Raw genomic sequence first — 24,217 nt, 5'->3', positions numbered from 1 at the left:
GGGTTAGAGTTTTCTAGGCCACTGAGAAAAGTTCTGACAATTCTGTCCTAAAGTTTTTGAGGTCAAAAATGATTTTCTAGGGGCACCTAGTGGCTCAGTCACTTAAGTGTCCAACTTTGGCTCAGGTCATGATCTCACAGTTTGTCAGTCTGAGCCCCATGTCAGGCTCTGTGCTGACAGCTTAGTCTGGAGCCTGCTTCAGATTCTATCTCCCTCTCTCTTTGCCCCTCCCCCACTCACACTCTTTCTTTGTCTCTCAAAAATGAATAAAAACATTACAAAAATTAAAGAAAAAAAAGAATATGATTTTCTATTATCTTAAGTCTGAAACCAGTACCCCGATACATTGCTGGTAGCAAATCTTACAGATAAATGAGCACATTATCAAATGTTCATTTGTCTTTCAGATTTAACAATTATTACAATGAATCACATTACTTCCTTGAAACTGTTCATCTCAAAGAAACAATAAATTATGCTGAGTTTATATTCTATAAAATCTACACATCTGACAAATGTGATGTTCAACTTTTCAATTAATTTAGTTACAAAAGCTTGGAAGAAAACGAAACATTTAAAAATCAAAACTTCCAATTGTGCAACTAAGAAAACATTTTGGACATTATCTCTATTTAACAGCCTGTGACTTGAACTCCCTGTCTGTGTAAAAAGATGTTCAGAACAAATATCTACTCTTCATTTCTCCTCTCACCCCTCATCTGGGTAGATTTTATTTATGCATTAGATGACCTTTTTGGCCATTAGAACCATCTTGCTTCAGCAGTTAATTAACACAAGTACCATAATTTAATACAGTTAATGCTACTTGATGCCCTTTAATGTACCTTCCATTAGTGATATTATTGTAGTATTACCCTGTAAATTAAAATGAGATCAAGTCTAAGAGAGCCACTCTTTAATTAAGGTACTGGCACACTGTACTCGTCTATTATTCACTAGAGAAAATCACCCTGATTTACTGAAGTAGGACATCCATAAGTCAGAATTAGTCCATGAAGATTATGAGGTTTATTGAACAATGTAAGTACTACAGAGTCGCTGAGATTGCCAACAGCCATGTTTCCTCTTTTCCTTCCATTATCTTAATAAATACACAATGAGAGGGAGTAAATGGAAGCAAAATAAGTATGTGGCCAAAGAAGAATAAAATTTTTATGATGGGATTATAGTTTTTGTCACCAGTAAAACAGGTATGAGGTGTATCACATGCTAAAAGGAACATAAATGCTACATTAGTCTAATAACAATCAAAACATCACCTTTACAGCAAACAATACTAGTGTAAAACATAAAGGCCAGGGAGCCTGGTTCAGTCTGTTAAGCGTCTCACTCTGGCTCAGGTCATGATCCCATGGTTCATGGGTTCAAGCCCCATACTGGGCTCATGGCTGCCAATGCGGAGCCCACTTAGGATCCTCTGTCCCCCTCTCTTTCTGCTCTTCCCCCACTTGTGTGCTCGCTCTCTCTCTCTCAGAAATAAATAAACATTAAAAAAATCCATCAAGGCCACGTGCACATGTTGCACAAGAATTGAGAATTGGAATTCACAGTCAAGTCAAACAAAGACTCTCCTGTTTTTGTTTCATAGCTTCATATACTTCCAGGTGAAAAATCTTGTATTGCCTGTCTACTCTTCTATGGATATTTGCCCACTTTCCCCAAATAATAATGTCAATTCCCACACTATGACATGGGTGGTAGTAGAGTGATAAGTCAATAAACATCATTATAATGATAAGATATGGACATGAAATGACACATTAAATATTGCGGCCATTTAATGGATGGCCAAGAGCAGGTTCAGGGCAACAAAGGGCTTCTTATACTTTGGAAAGTTTATAATGATGAGGTCTTGGAAAAGGAACCCTTAGAACTTTCTTTTGGACATCATCAATTAATATTTAATCATTTTGTAGATGATTTGTTCTATAAGAAAAAGTTAACCCTACCGAAGTTTTCAAGTATAAAATGTATGTATCAGCTTCTGTGCTGAAAGGCCTGTGTACCAGAGACAGCTCAACAGCTCTCTTTAGTGCCTCCATTTCCCTTATATAACTTAAAAGCTGGAGACACGCCTGAGCCATCAGGCCTTGCTTCCTTAGTCCCTCCCCTAAGACTAAAAATACCCCAGCCATCTGGTGCCTAGCACAGTACACGCCAGCATCAGTTTTGCCCTGAGGAATTTGGACAGAGTTTAGAGGTGACAGAGAAGGACCTGATGGAAGGAGCTCACCTCTATTGGACCTTTCTCTCTTGCCCAGCTGCTTCCTCACTAGCTTACATTTGGTGAACAGGAAAAGGCAGAAGAGGGGAGTCCCAGAGAAGGGAGGATGGTTCCTGCCAATTTCCCAGTCACCAAAATGCAGTTGGAGAATTCTAGTAGGACCAGGGATAAAAGAAAAGTGGTAAGTCTGGTGGGAGTCTACATTTCAAACATGCCACTTTTAAGAGATAGTATGTCTGACCTCAGTAGAGAATGCATCAAAAATGTCTATCACTTTATGGGGCGCCTGGGTGGCTCAGTCGGTTGAGCATCTGACTTTGGCTCAGGTCATGATCTCACAGTTTGTGAGTTCAAGCCCCGCGTCGGGCTCTGTGCTGACAGCTCGGAGCCTGGAACCTACTTCGGATTCTGTGTTTCCTTCTCCCTCTGCCCATCCCCCTCTTGTGCTCTGTCTCTCTCTGTCTCTCAAAAATAAATAAATAAATGTAAAAAAATAATGCTGTCACTTTAAAGTGTGTTTATACTCTCTTTTTTAATCAGAGGAAACAAGAATGAATGTGCAGTAACAGAAGTAAGTCCCAACAATGGTTATATCTTAACCAAAAGCTGCACAAGATTGCCTTCTTTACAAGTGGAAGATGACAGTGTTTGCAGAAGTTGGACTCTAAGGATTTTGGCTTGGATTAAAATTTCTCAAACTGCAAGAAAACTGAATTAGATGATACTATCTAACAGTGCCGATCACACTAGGATTCAAATTCAAATCTCAGTTTATTAATTCTGTAGCACTCATTCTTGTAGACGAACAGAATACTTGTTACTTTGTTGTGGAATGCTATTGTTAATAATACCAACATCAATTATTTTTATATATTATAGTCCCCCAAAATAAGAACTGGAAACTGATTATCTTTTGCTAAGATATTTATGAGTATGATAGCTACCTTTTATTATAAATAGCAAATTCATATTTAAGGCAACAGTTCCAGATTGCCCACTCGTGGTGCCCTGCTAATACATAAACATTCCTCTACACCCTAGAACCCATAAGCTCAATAATGTACCGATACATATTTCTCTCAGAAATACTACTTTGTTCTAAAGATATCTTCATCATATGTCACCAAGACCCTACTTAAAAGTTTTTATTTGTATTAATTAATTAATTAATTTTAAAATATTTATTTGGGGGGAGGTGGGAGAGTGTAAAGGGGGAGAGGGACAGAGAGAGCGAGACAGAGGATCTGAAGCGGGCTCTGTGCTGACAGGCTGACAGCAGTGAGCCCAATGTGGGGCTCAAACCCACAAACTTTGAGATCATGACCTGAGCCGAAGTCGGATGCTCAACCGACGAGCCACCCAGGTGCCCCCGGCCTTAGTTAAAAGTTTTTATTTTCTATTTATTTACTTATTTATTTTTTTATTTTTTTATTTTTTTAATTTACATCCAAGTTAGTTAGCATATAGTGCAACAATGATTTCAGGAGCAGATTCCTTAATGCCCCTTACCCATTTAGCCCATCCCTCCTCCCACAACCCCTCTAGTAACCCTCTGTTTGTTCTCCATATTTAAGAGTCTCTTAAAGTTTTTAAAGAGGTGTCATTGCTAAAGATTCTAGACTCTTCCAGGAGGAACATGAAGCTGGAATAAAATTGAGAGTAGGTGGCCACCAGTTCCTGCTACTTCCCACAGTTAAGATTGTGAAACCTTTACTACTATACCGAGGTCATGTCCACCACTCCATTCTGTGTGCCTGCTATGGTCTTTACCTTAACATCAGTGACCTCTTCTTTCTTCTCGTGCACAAGTACAACAACACTATCAAAAGATAGGTCGAGTCAACTCTTGGAAAGACCAGGGAGTCTCAATTCTTCTCCAGTTTGTGAGGACAGGGTTGCCTTAAGGGATGCTGAAAGCCAGTAAACCTAATGGAGCCTGCCTTATTTGTTTGAATTTTATAATTGTTAATTAAATCTACATGATTTATGTACCATTTATATTCTTAAGTTCATATATTCTGACTTAAAGCTATCTTGGCGTTGTTAGAATGATTATTGCTTTGTTTTGCTGTTTTTTCCATTTTGCTGTGTATTTCACTCATCTTTAGTTTTCCCAGCTAATTACCTCATGCTTCAATTCCCATCAGTTGGTTATTCGGATAACATACCACACTTAGAAATCTGGTTGAACAGCTCTACATTAGTAGCCCTGGTTCTTATTACTTGAGGTTTTCATTAACACATCCTCAAAATTCTCAGAAACTTGCTCATGTGTGTCTCTGATGTATTCTCAGAACCAAATATATGCTCAACTATGACCATTCAGGTGTTTAAACTCTGGTCCATCTGTAATTGACCCATAAAATGAAGCAAGCCTGCCTCAGGTCCATATTTAAATGGCAGCCTATCTTTTTAAGACAGTAACGACCAAAAGCCTGAAAAGTAGAGCTACTCCTTTTTAATAAATGTGTGACATTCCTATTTGCATTTGGCTCTGATTTAACATATTAAAGGAATATAACTCACATTTCTGAAACTTTTTGGGGGGCCATACAAGAAAACAAAAACAGAGTTGTACCATGCTGAAACCCTCTCTTGCACTTGAAAACAATGGAAAGACAAATTTCTTATCTTTCAGTGTCTTTTATAGAGCAGCTGGCTTTGTTTCCCCTGGTTTCATTGTCTTAAAGACTTAAACCACCCCCTGGTCTAGTGAATTCCTTGGTCTCAAATAAGATGCTATTCTTTTTTTCTTTTGTTTAAATTCTAAGAAATCCTGCCAGGTTCAGGCTCAGTGACAGGGAGTCTGGGATTGCAAATGACTGCTGAGTAAGAAGGGTCTCAAATTTCCCCAAACCTACCTCCAGACTGGCGTTCCTGAGAAAATGGTGTAGTAGAAAGTGACAAATGTCACTCTCCAGCTGTGGGGCCAACACACTGGCATTTTCTTTGAACAACCGTTCTCACTCAAGTCACACAGATGTTTTCTTACCTTCCGTGAACCTTTATGTCTGAGATCGCATAAAAGTAGCGTGCCAAGTGTAGCTCATCTACAAATATTTCCCCAACCGCTGGTCGCAAAAGCCGTATCCTCAGGTCTGTGACTGTAAAGAAATCTCTGAGTTTCTTGGTTGTATCCAGCTGTCCGTAGAGAGAAGCCATATTGCGTAGCCATGGTCCAGCAAAAAACGCAAACCTGTCTTTGATTTCAAAGTGGATTATTTTGCTATTTGTCATATACCCCGTAGAGTACTCTTCAGTGCAAATGATTTCTAAGACAGTATGCTGTGATAAATCCTTCACGGATTTAGGGTCCATGTGAAAAGCGTCTAAGCAGTCTGTGGCATAATACTGATAGGGCTGCCATGTTCGTCCATAATCAAGAGATTTCTCCAGGATCATTTGGTCTGGACGCCCCGATTCGAAGGTAATAACTATGTTGTCTGTGAGCTCAATGGTTTTGCTCCAAGACAGAGTGATGTTAACCTGGAGAGGCTTGGGATATTCCTTCCAAGTAGCAGACTGCCAAAATGTGGATGGATGTCTTCCTTCAAAATCAAACATCAGCTCAGGGGGATGCGCCAACTCGGGGGTACTTGCATCACACTCATTATTGCACATGTAGGGGTTGCCCTATGGAAGAAGAACAAAAGAGGGTTCATCAAAACACTGGTTTGACACAAGTCTTGCCATATTGCTGTTGCTGAGTAAAAAGCTAGGAAAGAAAGAAAGGGGGGGGGGAACCCTGTCTGCAGTAATCATTTTTATTTGCCCTAACTGGATTCTCCTTTTTAATAGCTTTAAAAAAAAATGAGGCAATATGGTAATTTTCTTGTCTTGTTTCCTTCCATGGGCTTTAAGAAATGAAAACAGTTTATTTATCCCATATGTGTTAGACCCATAATGCGGTCCCAGAAGCACAAAGACACTGAGCAACTGTCTAACAGCTCAATACCTCTGTGTCCTCTTAGAAAGATGCTATAGAAAAGCAAGGAAATTCCTCCATGCCTCAAGGACGTTCCTCAAGAGCATAGTTCTTTAAAAAGTCATTTTTCAAGCAAACCTTTAGAATTAGCAACGAACCGTAGATACCTGTGTCCTGTTTGGGAAACAATACCCCCCTACAACATCCAGTTTCTTTTTGCTTCACCTCAAATCCATCATACTTAACTAGGTCTCTGCTTCATAAAGCCTTCTCTTAAAGCATTTACTTTGTTCACCACAAATCATTAAAATGTGGTATACTACAGGCTCTGGGGCTTGGTCCAAACATCTGCCATCCTATTAGCTAGAGGCAAGGGGATTGCACAGAAAAGACTTGGGGCAAGGGTGTGCTCCAAGTTATCAGGACAGGACACCCCAGTACTTAATTAGAAGTATAAGCCATGGCTACTTGAGGTGTTACTCTGTGCCGGCCCATAGTCAGCTGTCTGTCCATGGATGTTGGCCATTACTATAATTTCCCTCTCACAGAAGCTAGTTCCTTCACAGTCCACTCAGACAAGAAGCTGGAAATAAATCTTGTATCACAACAAGTTACAACACCACTTATGCTACACTTAATAGCTGCTTTCAAGCTTTCATCAGATGATTCTTTGGCAAACAGCTGGCTCCCCGATTTTTGTTTATTTTGCATTTAAGAAAATAAATGGTATCATTTGGAGCCAACTATCCAGGCATTTCTCTCTAATCCTCTATTGGGTAATTATAAGCATGGATGGGTGAAAGAATCGACCCTCTGACATTGTCCTCAGGCTTTCTCTTGTAATTACAATTAGATTTTTTTTTTTCTTTTTCATGAACTGAGAACTTTTCATCGTATCTGCAGGATGCATGGGCCAGGTCTCAAATAATGAACTTACACAATGGACCTTGGTGCTCAGTTACCAGCTGACTCCCATGAAATGTGAGATGGACACTGGAGAATTGCTTTGGCCTCCCCAGAGGCGATTTCTCCTACCCAGTCAGCTAATACTCTCACTCTCTCTTTCCCATTAGTGCAACTGAATCCTAAAGCTGGCAACAGGTTTGGGGGACTCAAGTATAATTGAGATGGGCAAGAGAAAGGAGAGAAGGTACATTATCTGAGGAACAGAACTGTTTTAAAAATACATCCGAGGCATCAGTGATAATGGAAATGTTTCTGTACTTCTCTCTCGAATTTCAATTCCCTATTCCTGATCCCAGCGTCTGTGGCACTATTTATAGTAACCCCTTCAAGAGGAGCCAAGGGGGGAAAATACGTTTCTGTTCCAGGTGGAATAAATCACCAAATTTATTATTATTTAAACTCTCTTAAGCATACCAGAGAGCCAAATGCAAAGCTCTGCAAACTGGCAAAGGCTTTTTATGGAGGGCTATAAATATTGTGGAATCTGTCAAGATTTATAAGTTCTAAATATATGTAAATGCACATTTTACTGGAAGGGGTCAGGTTTACACAAATCACACCTTCATTTGAAATTTACTGAAAAAATACGGTCACTTCAAAATCTACCAGCATGTAGCCATCTGCACAATCATTAACTTGGATGCTACCACCTTCCTCCTGACAAAAGCATCTTCATCTGAGGTCAAGGGTATCAAAACACAGGAAATCAACTCTGCAGGATACACCAAAGTGAGTTATCAGGCATTTGTATTAAGTCATGTTGAAAGATAGCATTTCTTGGACTTCAGCATTGATGTGCAGATCTTCTCAGATGGGCATAGGTTGCCGAGACAAAGAAGGAGGTACAGTAGACTGATTCTGGGTATGGGTCAATACTAGCAAACTCGTCTTAGGAAATATACTTGAAGGTATCTATCTAAAAAGCATTCATTCCTACATTCAATAAAAGGCGTTGACAATAACCACCATTTATTTAGCACTTATGGGTCACTTTACATCCATTATCCTGGGTAGTCCTTTCCACCCCTGCTATATGGAAGAGAAAACCGAGGCATAGAGAAGTGTTATGCAACTTGCTCAAGGTCACATATCAAAGTGAGTAAGGGACAGAGCCAAGACGAGTTCCTTCTGCCCCTGCCCTGACCTGCTTAATTCCCAAGTCAATGGAGTTACCTATGATGCAACCCAGTCTTAGAAACACAGTTGGCTGGTTAGAAAGCAAGGGCCTAAAATCAAAATAGGTTTGGGAAACAGCTTAAGATCTTCCTGCCTTAGAGAGCCCTAATGAGCATTATCATACATCTCAGATGTTAAGAATCTTCCTCAGCTTCATGTAAGACCTAGTTTCAGAAACTTAATTTGACCATGGAGCCCCTTTTTGCTTTAGTAACCCCTATTTATATGCCACAGAAGTAGTGTTCTGGAGAACATCCTTTGAGATTCCCTGCTTTGTATTACTCTTAAAATTGTAAACGTGTGGATGCCAGAGAGCACTGCAAAACTCAAAGTTTTAGTCCTTTAGTGAAGACATGGCCATACAAAGCACTTAGTCTCTGCTTTTGTTCCATAAGGATACCCTTCCACAGGGGCTCAGCAGGACAGCCAGCTCAGGATAAATGCTTATATTTACATCAAATTGTCAGCCATCAAAATGCATGCCAGGACAAGGAGACAATTTTATTGCTTTGCACTGATCTGGTGCTGTAGGCACCTGAAAAATGAGAAAAAAGTTTCATGCATGCAATAATTATTTATTGATTGCCTACTATACTACTATATTTAAGGCACTTGTCTTGGCTTTCAAGAGGCAGTAGCGAACAAATCCAAGTCCCAGCTATTAGCATGGCTTCCATTTTAGTTGGGGGAGATGTACTAAACAAATATATAATGTTCTATAATGTTACATGGTGATAACTACTAATAAACCAGTTAAAGGGGAAAATGGTGTTGGAGGAGGAATACTGATTGTAATTTTATACTGGGAGGTCAGAGAAAGTCTCTCCTGGATAATGTGACATTTGAACAGATTAAGAGCAATTCCCAATTTACACTGGAGATGATCAGAGTTTGACCAGAATGACAGTTTTGTCCTTCATCTGACTCTACTCTTAGAGATAATTTCAGCAGCATAGCAATTTATTGAAATGGATGAGTAAACAAATCATTTCTAAGGAGATTCTACACCAAATGGCTCACCCCCCCCCCCCAAAAAAAAATTAATTGAACCATTCTTATTTCATAGACCTCATGCTCTTTTAGGAGATTCATGATTTGATGACCATTAACATAACTTACTGAGAGACAATGATACTGAAAGAAAATTACTAGAGAAAAACAAAGATTTCATTTTGCTCCCCTCAGAAAAAAGCTTACATTTGTGGTGAGAGAGAAAAAAAAAAGAGAGAGAGAGAGAGAGGCAAAGAAGCTGAAAACCTTACTATTCTAGAAAGAGGAAGCTAGAGGAGAGATTATATGCTAAAATATTTCATGTAAATATTTCACAAGGGTGTGATTGGTAATACTGTTGTTACAGAGAATTATCAATATGAAAACAATTGCTGTTAAAAGGATTAGATTAATTAAATTTTCAACTACTTCAACCCCACCCTAATCCTCCCTAATACCATTAACAATGAAATTTATATAAGAAAAATAACTTTCCCCTACTTGTGAAAGCAAAGAACACTTCTTGTTGCTAAATCTAACAGATTCAGGCATTAGCAAGTGTAAGTAATTATTTTGTGGCCAGCAGGCAGCTTTAAATAGATCTTAATTTAAGTCCTACAAGTAACAGATCCTTAACTGATTGTCTATGGACAAAGCAGAAAATATTTATGACTGTGCTGATAATATTTACACCATTAAGAGATGCCTAAATAATTAAACAGATATTGCTGCTAAATGTTTTTGTAACAATTAGAAGATGAAGATTGTGATGCTTAATTTCATTTAAAAAATGTTAATATTTTACCTCTGGGAGAATTGAAGTTAGTTATTAATTAGCACTTTGTAGCCAAAGTGGAACTGTTATTCTTCCTTAATGCGCTTTCAGAACTTAACAGGATAAATAAAATTTGAGACATGTTTCTATTGATGGAATTACCTTCCTTCTGTCAAGAGATACTTTGACAAGAATAGTCATTTCAACTCAGATCTGCTAGACCCTTCTGAGTTAAAAAAGAAAACCTGTATAAGCAGTAATCCTTGTGGTTCCAACCATTTTGAACTTCTCCTTCCAAGTTTTACCCATTGGGAAAGACAGTTGGAAAGGTAGGGAATTCTCATGAGAGGTTTGCCACTGAACTGTACATTACATGCCAAGTAGGCATGTACTTACAAGTGGTCGTGAGAAGGATTTGGGTTCACACTTATACCGATTATGAAAAACAGTGAGACAGAGCTGCCTCACACCCATTTGCATCTGGCTCATCCTTGCTTGTTTTAAGACTAGGTGCCATTAAAAAAAAAAAAAAAAAAAAAAGACACATAGGTAAGGGAGCAGACACAGTATTCTGGGATAGCACTCCCAACCTGTTTCTATTGTGATTTTGAAATAGATATTACTATGTCGTTGCTAATGCAAGGCTTTAAAAGGGTGAAGAAATACGTAGCATAGTCTACTGCTTGTCTCTCAGAGAGATGAACCATGAGCACCATGTTTTAACTGCTAGGCTGGGCTATCATCTTGAGGAGATGGCTTCCTTTTCTTCCCTTTCATTGGTGTAATTTGTGGTAGTTAGGAGCCCCTACTCCCCAGTCCCTTCTTGGGACTTCTTCGTCACTCCTTTCCCTGAGTTCTCAATTCTCGGTTGGCTATAACACAGAAAGGCCCCTCTTTTATGACTCCTTTTCTGAGGAGCCCCTCTCTGATTTTTATGACTACTCTGAGTCTGAGAGCTGATCATTGTTCAGGCTGAGGTGCCCCCTCCAGGTCTTATAGCTTTGTTACTCGTGATAGAAAGAACAGGAAGAAATCAGAACCAGAGGTGTGTATAATTCAAGATGGTGGATACCTTCTCCAGAAATCTGAAAAGTAAGTGTCAGCATCATCAGTACTGATAGGTCTTGCTGACCACAGCTATGGGGATAAACTCTTCATGTCCTCAGGTAGGTCCACAAGGCAGCATGTTTCCATTATCCCTCTGTACATAAAGGGCAGCAATCCCTACAAATGACAGTGCACTCTCACTTATAACCTGCCCTGTTAATTGGCATGTTGGATCCCAATGAGGGGTACACACAGGGCAACAATATAGTCTGAATATTTTGGGACTGTCCAAACTTTAGTCTGAAAATGTCGGGACAAAATTACCTATATATTTGTCAGAGCATGAGTGCCAATTTTTGCTTTGGAAAATATGGCCACTCTAAGAATAATAGAGGAGAAAGAGTTTTGTTTTTGTAACTCTGCAGTTAAACACCAACTGCCCTGTTTTCTAATGGAACCCTCTGTTCATCACAAAGATTCCTTTCTGGCATAGACACAGGCTTAAGGCCTGATTGAAGCCATTGCTTGTTTCAATCTGCTCCCTGACGATACTAACACCATGTGGACTTTTTTACTCAGGAATAAAGACAGGAGGGCTTAACCTTTCTGCAACGAGAATTCTAGAGGCCATATTACAGAATATGGGCCATAATAGACACCTGTGTAAATCCCCACAGAGGATTATGGCCAGGATTTTCAAACTGGTGAAGACTGCACAGATCAAGATGACCAAGTTTTTAAGAAGGAGCCAAATACATTCTCAAGCCACAGTAGCCACAAAAGTGGATTCTTATATAGCAACCCAAATCATTATTTTGCATGAACTGGAGAAGAAATAAATATTCATGGAGTCGAGTTAGTTTGAAAGTGAACGTCTATAGAAAAACACTGTAGTAATGTGACACTTTTATAACTGGTAGGGAAATTGCTTTTTAAAATTTATTGTCTTAAAAAATATTACTTAAAAATCCTTGGCATGGTGTTTTGCCTTATAGGTCATCTTGAAACAGAACCTAAGTGTTGATAACACCAAGTTGAAATGGACTTTCAGCATTTTGTTAAAGTAACTTGAGGGGAGTTTAAATATCATGAAGGTGGGAATGTTCTGAGTCTGATACCATCATGCACTGTGAGAGTTGATTTAAACATTTTGAATCCTGAAAGTTCTGACTTGATTCTCAAAAAGTGGTTCCTTCCTCTCTCATATGAAAAAAACAAGTCCAAGACCCACTTGAAGTCCATTTTCTGCAAGCCTCCAGCTTTCCTGTAAGAGAGTATAGGAAGACCAAAGCATTCTCTGTTGAAGTGATCACTAAACCATGAAAGGCATGAAGAGAACTTTCTAATGTGGCACTTTTCAAAAGTGACTGGTTTCTGGTGAGTCTATTCTGATTTCTCATACTCTCTATTTCTTTCAAACTCCTCTCTTCCAAATTCATTAGCTGTTTACTGGGAACCTACTCTGTTAAAAACACTGTGAAGAACACAGAAATTATACAACAAAATGTTTGCAATTTGGTAGTGGAGACTAGATCTGTACACGCAACAATCATGTTTTTCCAATTGGTTATTCATGCTCCTAGAGAGAGCACTAGGTGCTCTTGAGGGGAAAAAGACTCACCAACAACATTGTGTAATTTTCTGGAGGGTCCATTTCACTACTTGCCAAATAATTAAACAAATATTTATATTAAAAACAGACATTTTAAAGTATGGAAAGAGCCCAAATGTCCATCGACAGATGAATGGATAAAGAAGATGTGGTATAAGGGAAAAACAAATCAAAACCACACTCAGATATCACCTCACGCCAGTCAGAGTGGCCAAAATGAACAAATCAGGAGACTACAGATGCTGGCGAGGATGTGGAGAAACGGGAACCCTCTTGCACTGTTGGTGGGAATGCAAATTGGTGCAGCCGCTCTGGAAAGCAGTGTGGAGGTTCCTCAGAAAATTAAAAATAGACCTACCCTATGACCCAGCAATAGCACTGCTAGGAATTTACCCAAGGGATACAGGAGTACTGATGCATAGGGGCACTTGTACCCCAATGTTTATAGCAGCACTCTCAACAATAGCCAAATTACAGAAAGAGCCTAAATGTCCATCAACTGATGAATGGATAAAGAAATTGTGGTTTATATACACAATGGAATACTACGTGGCAATGAGAAAGAATGAAATATGGCCTTTTGTAGCAACGTGGATGGAACTGGAGAGTGTGATGCTAAGTGAAATAAGCCATACAGAGAAAGACAGATACCACATGGTTTCACTCTTATGTAGATCCTAAGAACCTTAACAGAAACCCATGGGGGAAGGGAAGGAAAAAAAAAAAAGAGGTTAGAGTGGGAGAGAGCCAAAACATAAGAGACTGTTAAAAACTGAGAACAAACTGAGGGTTGATGGGGGGTGGGAGGGAGGGGAGGGTGGGTGATGGGTATTGAGGAGGGCACCTTTTGGGATGAGCACTGGGTGTTGTATGGAAACCAATTTGACAATAAATTTCATATATTAAAAAAAAAGAAGATGTGGTATATATATACACACACACACACACACACACACACACACACACACACACACACACACACAATGGAGTATTACTCAGCAGTCAAAAATAATGAAATCTTGCCCTTTGCAATAACATGGATGGAACTAGAGTGTATTATGCTAAGCGAAATTAATCAGTCAGAGAAAAACAAATATCTTACGACTTCACTCATATGTAGAATATAAGATACCAAAGAGATGAACACAGGGAAGGGAAGCAAAAATAATATAAAAAGAGGGAGGGGGCAAAACATAAGAGACTCAAATACAGAGAACAAACTGAGGGTTGCTGGAGGGTTGTGGATGGAGGGATGGGCTAAACGGGCAAAGGGCATTTGGGAGGACACTTGTTGGAAAGAGCACTGGGTGTTACACGAAGGAGTCGTATATGAATCATTGGATTCTACTCCTGAAATCATTATTGCACTATATGCTAATTAACTTGGATGTAAATTTAAAAAAAAAAAAATAAAAATAAAAAAACAAAATAAGGTAAATGAAAAGTGAAAATAGGCATTTTATGGAGTAAAATGCAAAAAGTATTTGCAAGCAAATTTTTAGGAAAACACACAAAAACATTTCATGCTTGGGGCAAATTTGGAGGTATGTGTCAAAACCACTGAACTAGAGAAGGAGGGGATCTGGGGGTTTCTGCTCAGTGACAGTTTATTCCATTCCACCACCTGCCTGCATATGATACTTCATCCAAACCACCTTGGAGAGGTTGTGGCAATACTAGCTTTACCAACACTGAGAATGGTGATTTAAACAGTCCCAGCATCAAATTCCAGCCTGAAAATATTTGCTGCACTCTACCATGGCAATCTGGGTGGGTACTGCATACACTAAAATCTCTATACAAAAAGAAAATTTGCCATCCTTCCATCAAGTTGAACATACAGTATGTACTGTGGTAATATACAAACTTTAAGGTGCATAAGAAATACTTGGTGAGTCCAATCCCCTTCCATCAGGAATGCCACTTCAATAGATTGGGTGGACCCAGGAGCCTAATTTGACAACTACCCTAGATGAATCTGATGCAGACAACCTCTGGACTACACTTCCATAAACACTGGTGTGATGTTTCTAAGAATCATGGCTCTGGGTTAGATCTGCTTAGGTTTGAATTCCAGGCCTACACTTAGTTATTAAGTAATTTTGGACAAGCTAATTGACTTCTTGAGCCTTGATTTCTTCTTCTTCAAATTCCATATAATATGTACTTCATGATATTAACGTGAGAAAAAATTACATAATGCATGTTAAGTGTTCAGCATCTCCTTGAAATGCAGTCAGTGCTCAATAATTAGTAGTTAGCATTAAAAATGCTCCTCCTTCTGCATTTCTTGACTCTGAGAATGACATCAAATTCTTCCATGTCATAAGCAGGAAACATGGAAATCATCTTTTTTCCTTCTCTTTCCTCAATCTGTTTACCAGCCAAGCTCTCTAGAACCCATCACTACAGCTTTCTTAACACTGCCAATGTTTTCTTTAGTTTTTTCATGTTTTAAATATTTAAAAACTATTTTTGTCCTGAATTACTGTAACACCTTCTTAAATGAACTCTCTCTAGATTATACTATCCTCTTACAATCTATTCTCTGCGTAGTTTACAAATGTACTTTTATTATGCCCCCTTCTTAAAGCTCTTTAATGGGTTTCCATTACCTTGAGGGCTACAATTCAAATTCCTTAGCCTAGCTTGTAAGATCCTTCAAGATCTGGCCTCTGTGCTTTTTTTCTTTTTCACTCACTCATGTTCACACCTTATGAGTCAATCACACCAGCCCATGAGTGTTTATATATATGCATTATTATGCAATTCATCATATTAAATTCTAATTGTTTATTTTTACGTCTTTCCAACTAGAGTTCTATGAGAAGCATTGGCACATAAGAAGCAAACAACACAACTTTATGAATATAAGAAAAATAATGAAAGCAGAAAGACAGGAAGACAGGGAGAAAAAAGGATAAATTAAGTTGGTTTGACAGTATGGAATAAGATGGGAGAGATTTGCCCATAGGTTGGTGATTAGGGATCAAATAGACCACCAAGCTTAAAGGACTATCTAACATCCTAAGTTGTAGATGAAATTAGTAATGATGTAATATATTGGGTAAAACAAAATAAAACCAGGAAAACATCAAGAAGTCCAACTCCAAAGTGCAGAGTGCCTGTGTCTGTGATTGATATAGTTACTGGGACTTCTGGTGAGGTCGGAGGACAAAGACAAATGGCATGACTACAGTCATGTCCCAGTCCTTTCCTGGTGTTCATTTCATCTTCATTTTTCTCCATCAGTCACAGCAGTGTTTCTTCTAGTGGCTTTAGGCTGAAGACCTCTTTTCCTCATCCCACCTTGCCTCACTTATCCAACCTATAGCATCCTTCTGAGTTTACAGGAGTGGCTGAACATCAAGGGTTTGATTGGGCAATTATGGAGAATAAAATAAAAATTGAGGGAAGAAGCAGTGAATGGGGAGGTTATAATTTAACAATGTTCAGGCATGGAAATGGTGCCTGGTGCAAATCCTTGGGAAATGTAAGATGTGGTAAGTGGAAATGGGTGAAGAACCAGGAAGCAGCACAGTCTGTTACAAAACAGGAAGTGGTCTTCATTTATTGTGCTGCAGCTTACATGGCTCTCCTAATTACAGAGGTCCTGAAACTTCTACCTGGCTCCAGAGGCTGACTCATTAGGAAGCTAATGAAGCTTACACCTCAGAGCCACTCAATTACACTAGCTGCCTCTTAGGTCTAGTACCTAATTTTGTGTTTGAAGCTTTGCATTTCTCTTTTTAAAAAAGGGCCCCCAGAACTGTATAGGCTCCAGGCTCATAAAACTTGGTCTTACCATGGTCTGGGCCATAGGTAGTGTTTCGGGGCTTGCTGAACTAAAATAACTCTCCCTTCTTCCTTCCTTCCTTCCTATTTCTTCTTTTCAATCGATTTCCTTCTCTTTTCTCCCCTAGAATGTTCTTTTCTCAACATTTCCAACCTTGAAATAACTTTCTCTATTTTTTTTGCCCAAGTTCACACTTGAGGGGTGTGTGTGTGTGTGTGTGTGTGTGTGTGTGTGTGTGTGTGTGTATGCGTGTGTGTGTGTGTGTATGCGTGCAAAATAACATACCAATATTTGTTATATTAACACTCTTGGTATATTGTCAACAATAAATGTAATTCATTTATTTGTAAGTCTGAATGACAGCTTACCAGAGCCACCATCATGAACCAGAGTAAATTAAATGACAAAAACTATCAAGCAGCTATCATGTGCCAAGCATTATGCTAGCTCTTATAGATTAGTTTATAATAAGGTTGATTCTTCCTTATCAGCTATAATGTAGTGGCAAGATAAAATTAAGGAAGGTGTATCAGTTGAAAAAAAGAAAATGTATTATAGAGGGCTATTTTGGGTAGGTTATATAGGAATGAAGTAGCAGCTAATAATATTCTAATATGCAGGTAATATATGCAAAATGTATTGTTAAAAAGAAGTATAAAAGTCAGGCAGTCATGATGAAAGAGTTAGAGTAGGCAGAATCTTAGTTTTCAAAGATGTCTCAGATTTGCATAGGTGAGGAAGGCATTCTCTTCCTGGAATAAAGAAGGGATCAATGATCATTGAATACCTTTTATGGTTAGGAATTGCAAAAGGGGCTTTATATGTGTCCTCCCATTTAATCCTCACCATTACCCATACAGCAGGTGTTATTCTAACTTTACAGATGAAGGAACTGAGGTTCAGAAATGTCATGGAATCTATTCCAGATAAATGGGATAAGTCTGTCTGTAAAATGAAGATGAACCTAGTGTTTGAGAGGCTGGAAGGTGTTAGGAGAGAATTTTAAATATATAATGTGAAGTTGATTTTAGAGAGTACTAAAATCTGGGTAGGCGTATTTGTGTGTGATTAATTGGAGAATAAAAAGCTACTGGTGGTTTTCAGAGTAAGTGACCTGTACAGTTAGCTTTCTTCATTAGTTTTCCAGATTCCTTTCTAGAGAAAATATCACCTTGCGTCCAATATTAGGAGTTAACTCAATCAAGTCATGAAGAAGAATCAAAAAGCAAGAGTTACAATTCTCAGAGTGGGCACGCAAATAATTCTGGACACACCTCATTTATCTTTGTATCTAGCACAATTCCTGGCACACGGTAGACAGTCAATATATGAGGAGCTTACAAATGAATGTAAAACAAGCTGCTTCTCTAACTAGCTTTTCTGTTTAACAAAATAAGAAAATTCTCAAAAATGAAGAAGAAGCAATTAAATGTCTTCTAATTCAACTATCTGCTGTGTAAATCACTTCTGGGACTTCAGGTAAAGAAGAAGCATGATCTTTAATTTTTCTCTTTATCTAGAGAGATACTGCCCAAATCTCAAACACTCGTTCGTATTTCACCTACAAATCAAGAGATTCATTATGGAAGTGGAAAGGGTCCAGAACTGACTTAGGGCCTGATGACTCTATTTCCAATGAAGTCTAGGGTATGGACTGAGACAGCCTCAGAAATAGCAGAATGTCACAATAACTGCAGTGTGGGATATAATGAAAGGAGGTAAGACTGGAGGTAAGGAAGGAAGCTAGGAGGTAGCTTTAATAATGTAGGTGTGAGAACAAGGAGCTGATTAAACTGAACAGAAAGGTAATGGAAGAGTCAGCAGGAATTAGACTGATTGGAAGCAGAGAGCAAAGGAAAACAAAGAATCAATGGTGACACTGAGTTTAATGCCTGCAGACAGTAAAAATGGTGGTGATAAAGTTTTCGACTAAAACTAGTATAAGACTGGGACTCTTTTATTGCCCCATCACAGCAAAGTTCCAGTTGCAAAATGTTAGTGTGACATCTAACATTACTGAAAACCAATTACTGAAAATGCCACAGAGATTCTATTCATAATGTACAAGATATTTAATTTATTTTTTATTAAAAATTAAAATTTTTTTTAGCATTTATTAATTTTTTTAGAGACAGAGAAAGAGTGTGCGTGAGGGAAGGGCAGAGAGAGAGGGAGACACAGAAGCTGAAGCAGGCTCCAGGCTCTGAACTGTCAGCACAGAGCCCAACGCGAGGCTCGAACTCACGAACCACAAAATTATGACCTGAGCCGAAGTCGGACGCTTAACCAACTGAGCCACCCAGGTGCCCACAACATGATATTTTAAAGCCCTCCATTCTCATATCTCTCTAAATAGCCAACATGCGTACTTATTGATCTCCAAATATTTCCCACCTAACTTTAAGTTCCCATTAACTTGGTCCCAAACTTGGTCTGTACAGGCTTCCTCATCTCTCTTGGTTTCTCCTCCTTCCCCTCTTTATCTTCTTTTAGTTGCTGCTTATTTCATTGCAAATCCAGCTATTCTCCTACGTACAACACTAGTTTATAAAATGAAAGCCGAGGAGCCTAGAGAGAGCAAAATAGAACCCTTAGGAGCCAGTGCAAGAAGCTGTGAATATTATTAAGGGGCGAAGTGGATCCAACTGTATTTTAGACAAGAGGCTAGAGCTGGGAATTACAACCCGAGGAATGAACAAGGTATTTTATCTTCCCCAAAGCAGTCCACAAAAGAGTAAAAGGCCAAGGACAAATGTCCAAGAGGAAGGAACTTGGGTGGAAGTGTGACTAGGGCTAAGTGTTAGAAAGTAGAAACCAGTAAAAACAGGAGCAATAACTTAAAAATAAGCCCTGTTAGCTACAAACTAGTGATGCATGGGGGCATTAGTGCTGGACAAAGAATCAGCATTTTCAAGCCTGGACATCTGGAATAAATAGTTATTCTGTCAAGGAGTATCAGCCTCTTCCATAGTGAAGATGAGCACATGTAATTAGAATAATAAGGGATACTCTCACAGCATTTTTGTGAGGACTAAATAAGCTCATAAGTAAAAAGAGTTCAAGATGGTGCTTGGCCCATAGTAAGACCTCAGTACATGTCAGCAATTACTATTATCATCAACATTGCCATCTCTATGACCCTTACAACTTGTTGCCTCATAAAAGCCCTCCTTTTCAGGATCCATTGTGCCACCAAATAACTCAGCACTCAGTTATTCAATGTGAGCTGGTAAAATGGAGGTGTGAAAGTTAATCTCCTCATAGAATTCATACGATAAGTCAACCTCTTAGGGATGCACATGCAAAAATACCATTCCTATTATTTACAGTACAGCTTTACAAGGTCTCAAGGTACCTTTCGTAACAAATATAAAAATACCTCCAGACGGCTCTTATTTTTAGAATCTTTTTTAATGTTTATTTATTTTTGAGAGACATAGAGACAGAGTGTGAGTGGAGGAGAGGCAGAGAGAGAGAAGGAGACACAGAATCTGAAGCAGGCTCCAGGTTCTGAACTCTAAGCTTTCAGCACAGAGCCTGATGTGGGACTCGGGACTCACAAACTGCGAGATCATGACCTGAGCCAAAGTTGGACTTTTAACTGACTGAGGTACCCATGTGTCCCCCAAGATGGCTCTTGTTGAATGCAATATCTACCTCTCAGGATCAAACCTGTTATAGTAGCTATGGTCAATGTAGAGCAAACCCAGAATCCTCCCAACCGGACAGCTAATTCAGAACCCAGTGTAATTAAAATGAGGATGGGAAGAGGGCAAGACTGAGACTGCATCCACACTCTTGAATTTATGAGAAGAATCAACCTGGGGAAATTATCTAACTTTTCTGAGCCTCTGTTTGCTCAGGTATACACTAGGGAGTACATCTCACTACCTGGTGAAGATTAGAGTATCCAACACATTAAATACACACACACACACACACACACACACACACACCCCATAGAAAGTGAAATAGAGCTGGGAATAGAGATTAATTTTCCTCTTTTTATTATTTTTTAATGTTTTATTTATTTTTGAGAGAGAGAGAGAGACAGAGAGACAGAGTATGAGCGGGGGAGGAGCAGAGAGACAGGGAGACACAGAATCCAAAGCAGGCTTCGAATCCACAAACTGTGAGATCATGACCTGAGCCGAAGTCTGATGCTTAACTGACTGAGCCACCCAGGTTCCCAGAGATTCATTTTCTTCTACTTCTATCCATTCTGTCTTCTTTTTAATGGTTCACACCTATGTTTTCCAATATGGTAGCCATGAACCCCATGTGCTTATTAAGCACTTAAAATGTAGCCAGTAGGCAGTCCAAAATGAGATTTGATGTAAGTCTAAATTACACACTGGATCCCACAGACATAGTAAAGAAAGAAAAAGAATATAGAATACCTTGTTAATAATTTCATATTGATACATGTTAAAATGACAATTATTTTGGATATGTTAGGTTAGATAAAACATATTATTAAAAAATTGTTTTAAGATTATTTATTTACTTTGAGAGAGAGAGCTGGGAGGGACAGAGAGAAAGAAAGAGAGAGAATCCCAAGCAGACTCCACACTGCCAGCATGGAGCCCGATGTGGGGCTCAAACTCATGAGCTGTGAGATTATGACCTGAAGTGAAATTTAGAGTCTGATGCTCAACTGACTGAGACACCCAGGCACCAAATTAAAATCATTTTTACCACCAAATTAAAATCATTTTTACCTGTTTCTTTTTACCTGTTTTTTTTTTACCTTTGATAAATTAAATATTACTTATATGGATACATTATATTTCTATCAGACAATACTGGTTTAAACAATCAACCAGATGTGATGAAGGAAACAAACATTTGGCAAGTGAAGGTTCATATGGTCCTTTTAACTTCTCATAGCCTAGATTGAGCTGACTTTTGTCATTGATGCCAATAGGCACTTGAGGTCTCTTTTGGGCAGGCATCCAGAAAGGAGAATTAAGCACCCTGCCCACACACAAGGTAACATTAACATTAATAATAATAATAATAATAATAATAATAATAATAATAAATAGAAGTATGAAATGGCATGGAAGGCACAGCCCGACCAACTGGTGAAAACAAAGCCTGAGATGAGAACAGAGTGACAAGAGTCTTTGAAAAATTGTCTCAGCCTTGTGTTTTTCATGATTGTGAAGACCAAAGACAGATCAGCCACCAAGGACCAAAAAAATCTTTAAAAATTACATGAAAAAAAATGAACTGGATGCTAAAAATGAAACTGCAACAAGAATGCATTTATGCCTACAGAAAGGTAATTAGAAATTCTTCGACTACAATATCAGCAAGTTATTCCAGAATTTAGGAGTATAAGAGGGAATTACTCTTTCTGGAAGAACCTCTTCTGGACCCATCATGTAGGCTATTGATCAACTCTCTTGGAAGAAGAAGAAAGAGTCCATGTATTTTGTCATAAATGTGAAAATACCATTTAGTTAGAGCTGGTTTTATTGGCAGCTTACAACCCATATTTGAGTTAATAAATGTAAGTTAGGGCTCACTAGATATTTTAATATATGTACAAGGAGAGAAATAAAAATTTAATCTGACCTCCAAGAAAATGAAAAGGCAATTCAATATCCTAGAGAATAAAAAACAAACAAAACAAACAAACAAAAAACTTCAAAATGCCAGAAAGAAAAAAAAAAATTGTGTGATCAATAGTGCCAGATACTCAAGAGAAGATAAGGAGCAAGAAAAATCTTTTGCTCTGTCTTGTAAAGGGTTGTCAGTGACCTTGGAAATACTTGTTATGATTGATGTTGATCCAGAGCCATTTTACTAGAGAATGTGAAATGCTAAAAACAAAAAGGGAGAGAGAGATTCAAAACACTCACTGGAAAAGTCTCAAAACAAAAGCAAGAAAAATGAGATAGCTTAAATGGGGAAGAAGATTAAGTAATGCACTTTTAAGAATGATCAGTGTTTGGAAAAAAAAAAAAAGAATGATCAGCGTTTGCTGACAGAGTGCAAAGAAACGTAGCACAAAAAGAAAGAAGGGTTAAGTGTGAAACCAAGTTGCCAGTACCTACCCTGTAATTTTGGAAACAAAGGATATCTTCTCAATGCAAAAAACTTATGGCTAGATCTTTTCAGTGAGTAGCCAAGATGCTTTACAACTAGAATTATTGGATGAATGTCTCCTTTGTTGCTCACCTTCTAATTTCATTAATCTGCTGTGGTTAAGGCTCACTAACAGGAACCAATATAAGAATTGATTTTAAGCAATTTCAAATCTTCCTCAATATTAGTTCAGGACCATATCAGCGGAAAATTTACTTGTCCTGAATGGATTGCACTGGTCTACTCAAGTGAGTTCAGAACTGGGAAGTCAGAGATATTGAGTTTTAAATATTAGATTATTTTATATTGGACTTTGGATCTAATATTAGATATTAAAGTGTAAAATCACATTGTCCTTATTGCTAGCCTTCTTTTTTATCTTGCTGCAGGATCAGTATTATTTTAGTACAGTATTTGATGGCTCATGAGCCTACAGGGTAAGGGAAAATATTTACACTACTTACTGACTGGTGGACGACCTAAGCTTTAAGATAAATGTTGCCAAACTTCAAATGCACTAATTTATTAATGTCTGATGACCAAATCATATTTTACTAGTGTAGCAAAAATATCAAACAAAATGAAACAAATCCCAAGCTAACTTAAAGAAGTAATGAATGTGTTTATGAGTCATTTGTAATGATGCTTTCAAAAAGAAGCATTCTGCATCTATACAGTCTGGTATGCTGACACCATAAAAAAAAAGGTAGCAAACAAAAACAAATATAGAACAAAATTATGAGGATCCAAACTTCAAAAGCAAATTGGGTCAACACTACTTTTCAACTATACTATTGTGAAATATATTAAGAATAATCAGTATTAAGAAATACTTAAAATTGGGGCGCCTGGGTGGCTCAGTCAGTTAAGCGTCCAACTTTGGCTCAGGTCACAATCTCACAGTTCGTGAGTTCAAGTCCCTGCATTGGGCTCTGCGCTGACAGCTTGGAGCCTAGAGCCTGCGTCAGATTCTGTGTCTCCCCCTCTCTCTGCCCCTCCCCTGTTCATGCTCTGTCTCTCTCTCTCTCTCTCTCAAAAATAAACATTAAAAAAAACTTTAAAAAGAAATATTTAAAATGATTGAAAGCAGAAACAAAACATGCAATTTTAGATCCTCAAATGAAACACAAATACCTGATTTTTATTGAACTGCAAAAACAGCCCAAGTCTCTTCAGAAAATACCCAATGCAATTGTTTAAAACAACAATAGTAAAAGTTTTTATTATATTATTATATTTATTGTGGACCTATTATGTGCAAGGACTGTTCTAAGTACTCTATTTCAAGTACTCTACATGTATTGAATCATTTGTCTCAAAACAAACCTGTGAGGAAAATACTGTTATTCTAACTTTGCTGATGAAGAAACGGACTTAATTTCCCTGCCAAGGTTGCATAGTTAGTAGTGCAGAATGTGGATAGACCAAATCTAAGTTGCTATTGCTGTTGGGCTTTTTGTTTCTTTTTTTAATTTTGTTTTGTTTTTTGTTTTTTTGTTTTTTAATGACCAAAATACTGGTACACTACAGTAGTTCCTGAACAGAAGCTAACTTACATTTTACTTTGTTTGAATTCCAGATACTCATAT

The 24,217-nt window shown here is 38.2% G+C and overlaps 1 protein-coding gene across 2 annotated transcripts in view; it reads right to left on the bottom strand.

Annotated features, from left to right (window-relative positions):
* Positions 1–24,217, bottom strand: part of NTNG1 (netrin G1) — a 386,331-nt gene that overhangs the window by 144,838 nt on the left and 217,276 nt on the right. For both annotated transcript variants that reach the window (XM_042953168.1, XM_042953169.1), the window contains one exon: positions 5,238–5,878. In XM_042953168.1, coding sequence (XP_042809102.1) covers positions 5,238–5,878 — 641 coding nt within the window. The remainder of the gene's footprint in view (positions 1–5,237; positions 5,879–24,217) is intronic.

The sequence above is a fragment of the Panthera leo genome, chromosome C1 (genome assembly GCF_018350215.1).
Source record: "Panthera leo isolate Ple1 chromosome C1, P.leo_Ple1_pat1.1, whole genome shotgun sequence".
NCBI lineage: Eukaryota > Metazoa > Chordata > Mammalia > Carnivora > Felidae > Panthera > Panthera leo.
This window is presented reverse-complemented; position numbering and strand designations above follow the sequence as displayed.